General features: G+C 32.4%; 2 protein-coding genes across 2 annotated transcripts; one reads left to right on the plus strand and one right to left on the minus strand.

The window, feature by feature from the left end:
* Window positions 1-4,878: 4,878 nt before the first annotated feature.
* On the minus strand, window positions 4,879-6,241 carry LOC129941784 (peroxiredoxin-5, mitochondrial). Its single transcript, XM_056050508.1, has 3 exons — window positions 6,019-6,241; window positions 5,695-5,829; window positions 4,879-5,479 (listed from the first exon to the last, which is right to left on the minus strand). The coding sequence occupies exons 1-3, from the start codon at window positions 6,127-6,129 to the stop codon at window positions 5,150-5,152; spliced, it is 576 nt and encodes a 191-aa protein (XP_055906483.1). The 5' UTR covers window positions 6,130-6,241; the 3' UTR covers window positions 4,879-5,149.
* Window positions 6,242-8,081: 1,840 nt separating this feature from the next.
* Window positions 8,082-9,289, plus strand: LOC129940086 (DNA polymerase zeta subunit 2). The gene is made up of 3 exons (XM_056048330.1): window positions 8,082-8,228; window positions 8,291-8,760; window positions 8,824-9,289. Exons 1-3 carry the CDS (start codon window positions 8,216-8,218, stop codon window positions 8,935-8,937), a joined length of 597 nt encoding a protein of 198 aa, XP_055904305.1. The 5' UTR covers window positions 8,082-8,215; the 3' UTR covers window positions 8,938-9,289.
* The last annotated feature ends 1,386 nt before the right edge of the window (window positions 9,290-10,675 follow it).

The raw sequence follows: 10,675 nt of genomic DNA on the forward strand, positions 1-10,675 counted from the left end.
ATTTTGAAGGGTATAATCTTGAAAAACAAAAACAGCTGGTTAAAGTTTTGCAGTCACAGTTCGCAAAACTGAAGCACTTTTGTGACACCTGAAGCACCTTCTTGGTTTGAAATATTGAAACTAGTGTACAAATTCGGACTGTTGCCACAAGTAAGTGATGTTCAGAATGAAAACAATGTCCATAGTTCAAAAACAACTGTGAATATTGGTGCTGTAGCCAAATTTGTTGGAGAAAGTCCAGACTTGACCCTTCTCAGTCGATCCATGAAATTAGGCACGACTTTACACAGAATTTGCATAAATATGTGACAAAAATTGTTTTTTCTTGAAATATAATTTCACAAAATGCACCTATACATTTTGACATTAATTTTTCATTATTTATCAATTAAAAATAGTTTTGAGCACATCTTCTCTATAATGTTAACTTATAGATCAACTTATAAAATCCAAAGTACGATTCTTGATCTAAAAAAACATCGACAAAATAGGTCTAAAGTCCAACTTACTATTTGTTCAGTTTTTATTTTTTATTTTACTACAACTAAAAGATACACTTTAAATTAACACGCTTTAACTTAAATGACTGATTTAAGATAGCTGTAAAACAAACTTAAGAACTCTTCCATCGATGTCTCTAGTCCGCCATTTCGGATTACACAAATTCTGATACTTGTGTTTTAACGTATTGTAATGTGTATACACTCTCTATATCTCTTTTTATCGTGTTATAGTAAAATAAAATAAGGTAGTGATTAATAGGAGAACTCGCTTTGTTAAGCATCTAGTGATTAAGAGGAGAACTCGCTTCGTTAAGCATCGAGAAACATCTAGTGATTAAGAGGAGAACTAACTTCGAGAACATTCAGCGCATACAAGAACCTCGAAGGGGCAACATCTAGTGATTAAGAGGAGAACAAGCTTCGTTAAGCATCGAGAACAACCTAATAGTTTCTCGAACCGATTTGAGGTGTATAAATGCGCTCAGAAGCGAAGCGGGATTGTTATTGGTTGTGAACTGCGATAAAGTAAAGACTGTGTTTAAAAGTAATTGAAAGTAAAGACTGTGTTTGAAAATACGTATTGAAAATGTTCAATAAATAAGTTGGAGTTATTTAAATAAAAATAAATGTGTGTTTATTTACAAGTGTGAATAAGATTTAATTATCTGACCAAGCCGAATATTACAGAATATAAGCATACTTTACTTTAACAATGATTCATTCAAAAAAATTAAAAATGTTAAAAACCCAAGCTGTTTATTGCCTCTTTAAAGCTTTTAAAGATTATTTAATCACCAGCTACATCGTTTCTACGCTGATTGGGTTCTCAAAATACCTCAAAACGATTCGGGTTTTCATCGAAAAATCATTTCATTTATGAGGCCCACTTTCGCAGTCATTTCAGACCTTGAGGCTGCAAAAATCAATTAGTTTCTCTCAAACAATACACGTTTCTTATCAAAACTCTATTGTTTTAGAACCCTTTTAAAAATAGAACAAAAGATTTATATCTTCATATAGAGTGTTTTTGCATACATCGATAAACTAACTCTATTTGTCAGTAGAGCAAAGTAAACCCTGCTGGTACAAGGTATCCCCTCCCCCATGGTACGATATTAAGAGGAATTTAGTAATACTAAATTAAGTTGAACCTTGCTTATTAGAGCAATTTGCTTCAATCTATACTATTATATGAAAGCGAAACCATTTTAAAGTTTGTTTGTTTTTTTTTACCGCAAACTATATTTTTCGGTTGCAAAAAAACATTTCTAGGTATGAATAAAAGAAAGAAAAGAAGAAAGTAGACAAAAATTTCGTTCTGTTTTCAACTAAAAAATTAAAATTGTTTTATGTGTTTACACGTGTGGCTTTGCCTTTACTACGTAATATTTTACTTAAGTTTTTTTTTCTAAAGTGTTAATTTCGGTAAAGAAGTGTTTTTTGATTTCGTGGTTACAATTTGCGAAGTAACGCGAGAACGGGTCGGCTAGTTATGTATAAATCATCAATGCAGGTAACTCCTTCTCTTAAGGCAGTTGAAGGTTAACATTTAATTTTTTTGCATTAAACTTTTAAGCAATGACTTCATTTATATTTGGACGAACACTTGTAATAAAATGCTTTACTTTAATTCTTGCATTGGCTGATGAAACTTCATTGCAGATTCATTTAACACTTTCTAAACCGATCAGAACTCACTCTAAATGTACTAAAAATAGCAGCGGTTTTAAAATTCTTTGCACAAGGAAATAGCCAATTGAGCGTAGGAAACTTTGCATACTATTCTGCTCTTCAATACCTAAATAGCAGAATTTTCCTTTAGTGGTCAAAAAACAACAAATACTTCACACGTGAAACGTCAAACAAAATAAATACACATGATAAATATTCACAATCTAAAATTACCAATTGAAAATACATCAAATAATTGGTAGAAATTATCGACTATCAAATTGATACTCGTAATAAGGCTGATTAAACAATTTTTCGGGTGAAAATGAAGATAGCACATCAAAAACTTGCAGCAATTGAAAATGAAGCAATGTCAAAAAATTTCTCGTACCTTAAACAAATGTTCGTACTATTCTCTAACAAAATGGAAATAACGGTTCTTTTTGAAATGTAAATTGTGTACTGTAATGATATTGAGAGATCTAGGCTCAGTATGCCGTTGTGTATTGATCTTTTCAATTATTTTTTTTTTAATTTTGAGAAGTTTCTTTTGAAAATGGAGGCTTCTCATAAAAAAGTAGCTCTTGAAGTAAGAAAACTGATTTTTAAACTAAAGCCCCAACTATAATAGACTTAACCGAAAGTAAGCTAATGTCAAAACCGAACGTTTCAAATTTGACATTTGGTTAAGCTCGAGCCATTTAAATGGCTCTTGGGTAATTGCGCGAAAGTTAGCGAAATTTAACGAAACAGAGCAGAACGTCTACTATGGTTAGTGACATATAAAGACCCAACTATAATAGGCATAAGCAAACATAAGCTTATGTCAAAAACCCAACGAAAATTCACATAGGTTTGCGAAATTACTGCATAGCCATAATGCAATTTTTCTCACGTATCTACATGTCAGATTTTACTTATGCGGCGAGCGACTGGGATCGCTCTTGCTTAAGTGTGCTTAAGTTAACGAAACTGAGAAAAATTGAACGAAACGGAGCTAGACTCCATTATGTTCACTCATATTGAGATTCTTTGTATTCGCACGTTTACTTATGCGCGCATATGCTAGCTTATGCCTATTATTGGACCTTAAGCCAGCGTATTGGTTCTTAAGCTTGGTTAAGTCTATTATAATTGGGCCTTAAGAAACGACACAAAAAGTTATGCTGAGATATCGTCAACTGTTGGTAGCCACGTACAGTTCAATATGTATTACAAAATTATTTGAAAAAAACCTTTGAAGTGGCTCTAGGAAGAGGTCGAACAAAATACTAGACGCTCATATGGAACGAAAAATTGAAAAATGGTAAAGGCTGATCCAAAGTTAAGTGCTTCTAAAATATCTGCTTACACTGAAGCAAATAATGGAATATCGCTTAACTCTCAAACTGTTCGGAACTTTCTGCATTCAAAGGGATATAATGGTCGCACGGTACAAAAAGCCCTATATTTCAAAACGCTTGAACTATGCGAATGCATACGTTTCGAAACCAGATGACGAGAGGACGTTTAATGTCTTTGGGTCGGAAGGTCGTAGATTTGGGTGGAGGAAACCCAAACACAGCATTAGATGTGAAGAATTTGCAATCAAAGGTGAAACATGGAGGCGGAAATGTAATATTTTATAGAAACAACAAATATTTACAAATTTTAAAAGAAATTTGAAAGCCAGCGCTTTAAAAATTGGACTTTTTACTTGTGCAAGACAACGATCCCAAACATTCATCAAGGATAGTAAAGGAGTGGCTTCTCTATAATGTTAAATCGCAATTGCCTCATCCTCCGTAATACCCAGACCTTAATCCAATTGAGCATCTTTGGGATTATTTAGGAAGAAAGGTACGAGAATCAAAAATAAGTAATAAAAACCAGTTAAAAGCCGTTATATTAGAAGAATGGAACAAAGCAGGAAGTCACTTCAAAACTAGTTCTCTCTATGAAGAATCACCTTCAGGATGTTATAAAAGCGAAAGGTTATCACACTCGCTACTAAGACTTACATACATACATCACTGTATGTGCAATTTTTTGACCTTTGATTTCTTACTTTGCCTAATTTGTTGCATCTTTTTTTCTTCATGAAGTTTGTTCTAATTTATTCTGTTTTATTTTTAATCATTATATAATAAACTACCAAAATTGCAAACAAAATAGTTTGAAAATCTGTTTTTCTTTAAATACCTTAGCTTTTATTTTGAAGAATCACCTGTACGAACAAATTTTTTTTTGATATAGTGTAGGGAAGACGAGTTTGGCGATATGCTGCCATAAACATTCTTTTTGTATCTTTTCTAAGGTAAGAAGTCCAGCTAACTAACGTTTATTTGTATCCAATTCTAAAATTCATAAACAAAACTTGCTTAAATTAACATCCACGTTTCAAATAATCAACCGCCTACGAACTTGGTGTTTGAAACTGCAAACAATTACAACAGCACCGAGCTGGATGTAGAACCTTATTGATTCCAAGTACACACGCACTTTAGCGCCAATATTTAGGCCTATTCTGAATTTTATGGAAACGGGAACCTTGTCACAAAAAAAAAGAAAACAAAATTAGATATTGTGATAATTTCTTTTTCGGAGGAAGGGATTCGTAATAATCACGAGGAGATCAATAGATGCTAAATTATTTGTCTCCCACGTGTACCCTTTCTTCTTAAAAATGTCAAGACTCCTTCTTTAAAACACATAAACACCGTAATATTTTTCTAATTCTATTTATTTATTCAAAACAAACATTTAAAATCGATATGCATCATTTATTTATGAAAGAAATTTTAAAATAAAACTTGCAAAGCATAGTTCTAGCAGTTAATAGGTAGGTTTGTAATTTTCCAATTTTAAAATTCAAAGACAGGTCCCTAGAATACTAAATTAAGAATATAATCGATTTTAAATGTCTTACATTTAAAACTCCATTACGGAAAAAGGATAACGAGGGATGATGGAAGCTATTCAACGAAATATCTAATTTACTTCTTTCCAATGTTGTTAGCTAATGAACAAGTGAGACCAGTACCGTCAGGTTCGACATTTAACTCTTTAACTAGTCCATTTTCGACAATCATTGAGAAACGTTTTGCTCGAACACCGCCCAATGGTGGCAAATCAACAGTTAAATCCAACGTCTTTACGAAATTGCCAGCTGGATCGGCTAACATGCGAACTTTTCCACCGGCGCAATGTTCTTTACCCCATGCAGACATAACAAATGGATCGTTGACGGACACACAAACAATCTCGCTTACACCTTGGCTGCATTTAATGGAATCAGCATTTTCAACGTATCCAGGCAAATGTGTCTGAAATAAAAACAAATTAATAACTTTAACACAAGAAAAATATGTATTAAAAACATGAATATAATTAAATTTAATGTTTACTTAAAATACCATTTTATTTCCTAACAAACCGGACCGGCTAGTTGACCTTGAAGAACAAACTCATTTGGCAGATAGGCACATTTTATCTTAACACATAAAAACTACATGCGGTACATATGTACGCACAAACTTACCTTAGAACAACCGGGTGTAAATGCTCCGGGGACACCAAAAATTACAATCTTTTTGTTTGCACCCAATTCGGCAATGTTGATTTTGTTTGCCGGGGAATCTTCAAAGAGATCAGCTGAAGGAAGTTTATCGCCAACCTGAAAATTCAATAAAGCATTACATCATTCTACATACATCGTTGGTCAACCCCTTATTTACAAAATCAATTGAATACAAAAGAAAAATTCGATACTATGTGTGCATGTTCACATAAATGCACTCATATTTGTTGTAATTATATAATACAAAATTTAGAAATTAGGAAAAATAAAACTTGAAGAACCAACCTTGATTGGAGCCATTGCAAACAGAGTTTTTGATATAGAGCGTTTTAATTCAAGTCGAACAGAATTGCTTGCGATTACTGAAGTAACTGAGCGCAAGAAAAGCGATTGCATATTAATTTACTGGATTTTTACTTTTTCTTGTTTGGAAGAAGTCAAATGGAATAGAAGTGTGTGTTACTCCTGCTTGTTGGTTTGGTTGAATGGTTGGGTTGTTGGGAGGAAAAAACAATGTATGAACGAACTACATCACCTGACCTTACACACAAAATTATTGAGTTGTCAACGACAGACACAGAGATGGCAGAAGTCAAAAAACTGTTCGATGTGAAAATATAGAACAATTCTCTATAACCCTAAGAATCATAGTTTAGACAAAAAAGTTTTTAAAAAAACAAAAATGTACATTATGTATTACATATACATTGACGCCTTGTACGTTGAACCATCTAAATTAAGGTCTAGCTTTTCGAATCTTCACCAAATTAGAACCTAGCTAAAAATAGAAAATGTGGGTGAAATGTTTAAACAATTTGACGTTTTATGAATTTACTAAGATGTAACGATGATTTAGCTCATTTAGAACGATTTTAACATCTTATTATCATCTTCCAACATTTTACTAGTGTTAAAACCAGGGAACAACTACTTTAACTTTTAGCAATGTGCTACATCTATATGGCATCAGTCATTGTCCTAGACAAAATAATTGAGTAAAAGTAATCTGCCTACATTAGAGCTTGGGACTTGGGAGTTCTAATAAATAGGTCTGTTTGAGAGTGTTCGCTTTGTTTATTTTCATAAACTGTCAGTGTTTAGCCCAAGGAGATTTAAATTAGAAAAACGAAAACAAAGGTTAAAATTAAAATTCCCTAGTAAATTGCCGTGGCCATGGCATGATGGTTAGTGTGTTGGACTTGGGTTCGATCCCTGAATATGCCATCTTAAGTTTTGTTCACAGGTACTACCTCTTGTGAGGAATCGACAAATTCTCCAAGAGTAATTCTTGTCATGAAAAGTGCTTCCTCAAATTAGCGGTTCGTATTCGGCTAAAAACTGTATAACCCCTCCATTCCTGAAAACATTTATCGCACATAGGAATGGTTAAGAGTTGTAAGTCACTAGGCCTTAGTTCTCAACGGATTGTTGCGCCACCCAAATTTATTTTATTTTAGTTAATTGTCAAATGTTCTGCAAATTACGTAGCTGGAGCTAAAATGCAATTCACGTTTTTCTCCAAACTTCAGCTTAAATCTAAGGCAAATTTTGACAGAAGAACGCTGTGTAGAGAACGAAAATTGATGTTGTGGAAACTATCCTCCCAGTTCCAAATTGAGAGACGTTGCTCACGATCATCGCCAAATTAATTTTCTCGTCAGAATTTTGTTTCGTATTTCGCATATTCATTTTCATTTTAATATAGTACGGCACAAAAATAACATACCAACTTTTATTTATTTAATGACAGAACCTTTTTGACAATGAAAATACACTTGTACTAGAATTCAATTAGCTTTATAAAATTTAAAGAGGAGAATGTTTTAAGACTGTTTCCGTTAAAAAAAGTACTATTTAAAATATTTTGCTTATTTTCTTTTAGCAGATTATTTTATATGTATTGGTATGTATTTACATTCCGAATATCATTATTATCTGTGAAAACACATTTTCTAAGGAGAATCCCCCTTTTGCCTTGGAGAGAATTTCATATGGTTACTATTCTCGGTTGAAAAAATTGTTCTTCGTGCATTGTAGGTATCTTAAATTAATGTTCTTTTTTGTTTTACGTTTTAGGTTGAATTAAGAGGAGAATAACAAAGAGCCTGACATTTATTTACTGCGGTGAATAAATATCCGCCTTGACAAATAGTTTCTCGTCAACAAGAATGCAAAGAAAACATTTAATCAAAAATCTTAACAGTCGATCTTTTCATGTTATTCCACAGTTCAAAATTTTAACTTATGCTGCTAGACGAGTAAAATATTGAATCTTCCAATCTGAAATAATTACATTTCCACGGTTCAACTATTGCCAAACAGACCATATGTGAAAATGTGAAATTTAAAAATTAAACAGGTCTAAATGTCAATTTTGTTTCTACTTTGTAAACATAATGCAATGATTTTATTTCTTAATTTTGAAATAAACCAAATAAATAAAGCTAAGCATTAAACTTGTTAATTTCTTTTCAACAAAAAAATGAATGAAGACAGTAAGTACTTATTAATTGAAAGCAATATGAATATTTAATAACATTATTATTCATCTTTTAAGCTGCCACAGATATTATAATAGAAGCTCTCGAGGTGTTTATCAACCACATTCTCTATGTTCGTAATGTCTACCCGCCACAAATATTTCGTAAAAGAAAAATGTACGACTGCCCGGTATTTGTTTCTATTTACCCAAATGTTACTAATTACATCGTAGAAGTCCTAACAACTGCGCGACAACTGAAAAAGGTTAATCAATTGAAAAAGGTAGAATTGGTAGTTTATCGCGACGAGAGTTGGCAATACGAGAAGTATGCTTTCGACATTACTAATGACTGCCTTTTAGCCACTATGAGAAAAGGCGAAGATCCTTATCTTTTAGAGTTTGAACAGCAACTTAGAACAGCACTTTGTTCATTATCGGAGAGGTGTAAATCTTTTGAAAAATTACCTGAAGATGCTAGATTTAGAATTCAGTTGCATACAACACAAACGCAGTTTATGAAGATATGCTGTGGACCTGCATCTCAAGTTTGTACCTAATACATCTTAAGTTTGTACTGATAGAGAAAATATATTGTAATTCATTTCCAGGATTTTCCGTGGTTACAAACCGGAGACGACGGTGATAGGGGCTTTCGAGAAGTGAAATTACTCCCGCTGTGTACAATTGACTCAAGTGGCTTGAAGATAAATGCACTAGTTTGAAAAGTTGTAACAGTTTCCCAAGAATAATATTTATTTTGATTGATATTTTATATAATAATAAAAACCTATAACTTTAAAAGGCATAGTTTCCATTTCCTTAGCGGTTGGGGCAATATGTCTGAGGACCTAAGTATCGTCCAATGCTCCGACTTAACGGTTATGTTTTCCAATTAGTCTTAATTTTGAAAATTTATCTTCGGTAATTTTAATCCACTGAGGAAACAATCCTTTTTTATAATAAAAACTTTATGCTTAAAAAAAAGATTCCATTATGTCCTTAAAAGCCTTAAACCAAATTATATTGTAGACAAACACATTTACTGAGAGAATACAAAAGAAAGTTAAATTTTAATTTTGTTTTGCCTCCTGTTCTTGTGATTAAATTTACACAGAAGATTTATACATAGCTATTTTATGACTGAAACAAAAACACGCTTCAGCTTCGACTTCGCCTGACGTTTACGAGTTCAGCCATAGGAATTCAATGCATGCTATCACAATGGAGCTTCGACCTCACGTTTCGTTTGACAATCATAAGGAAAACAACGTAATGTGACTCCAAACGGAAGCTCTTAGAAATGTCATTCAAAGCAACATCGAAGTAAGGCCACCGTAATGCAGACGAAGCCGAAATTGAAGCGTGTTTGTGATTCAGCCATTACAGTCAGAAAACACCTGCAGCTTCAAAATGCTTTCAAGTTGAGACAAGGTGCTTATAGACAGAAGTGCCCGTAGGATCAAGGTTCGACAAGTTCATCAAAACTTTTCAGTGTAACTATTTTCTACACCACGGAAAGCAGTTTTTTATCATTGCTTGATAACAGATTTAATATAATACAAAATATTAAATAAACTTATTATTCAGTTTTCGGGTAACGCATCAGAAAGTCGCCCAGTTGATTTCAAATAGGCCCACATTATATCAAAATCATAATTTTTTTAAGAATAATTGTTAATTTTTATAATTCTTAACTCTTCATTGGCTTCGAACGAACAGAAAGTTCCTTTTCTAAGCTGAAAGTAAAGTAAAAAATATAAGTTATATTTAATTTTTAGGTACAAAATATTTTTTTTTATTTCGATTAATACTAAAATATTAAGAACTTTATTGGAAAGTTGACTGGAAAAAAAAAATTGGCAGGTTTAGGCAACATAAGAGATTTCATTTGCAGTCAACTTCATTCTTTGAACCTAAATTTTGACCAGGCAACCAGTTAGTTTTCCAAGTGCCATGAATTTCAAATTCAAAACTTTACTTCAAAATGTAATATTCCTTTACATTACAAAATACAAATCGTTATGGACTTGTAACTTACCTGAGAAGTGTTTTGTAGACAATATTATTTTAAGCAGTTTTTGTACTTTGAACTGAAGGTAGAAATTAGTGTAGTAAAGTTCCAAATTTGAAATTTATGATTGAAAACTAACTAGTTGCCTTAGTAAAAATTTAAGTTAAAAGGATGCGGTTGACTGGTCTGAACCTGACCATTCCCATTTGAATATAAAAATCATAAAGAAAGAGTAAAAATTATTCCATATAATATAGGAACATTTTCAAAACTCAGCAAAAATCCAAAAATCGCGTTTAAGACTAAAGGGTTAATTTCAATCCAGCTTCATCTCAATCCAATTTAAACATCAGTAAATAAGTGCAAGCTTAACTAAAAGTATTCGTGCCATAAATTATGTAACAAAACTTAAAGACGTTGTTGCTCAAAATATCTATTTGATATGAAAA

The sequence above is a fragment of the Eupeodes corollae genome, chromosome 1, assembly GCF_945859685.1.
Source record: "Eupeodes corollae chromosome 1, idEupCoro1.1, whole genome shotgun sequence".
Lineage (NCBI taxonomy): Eukaryota > Metazoa > Arthropoda > Insecta > Diptera > Syrphidae > Eupeodes > Eupeodes corollae.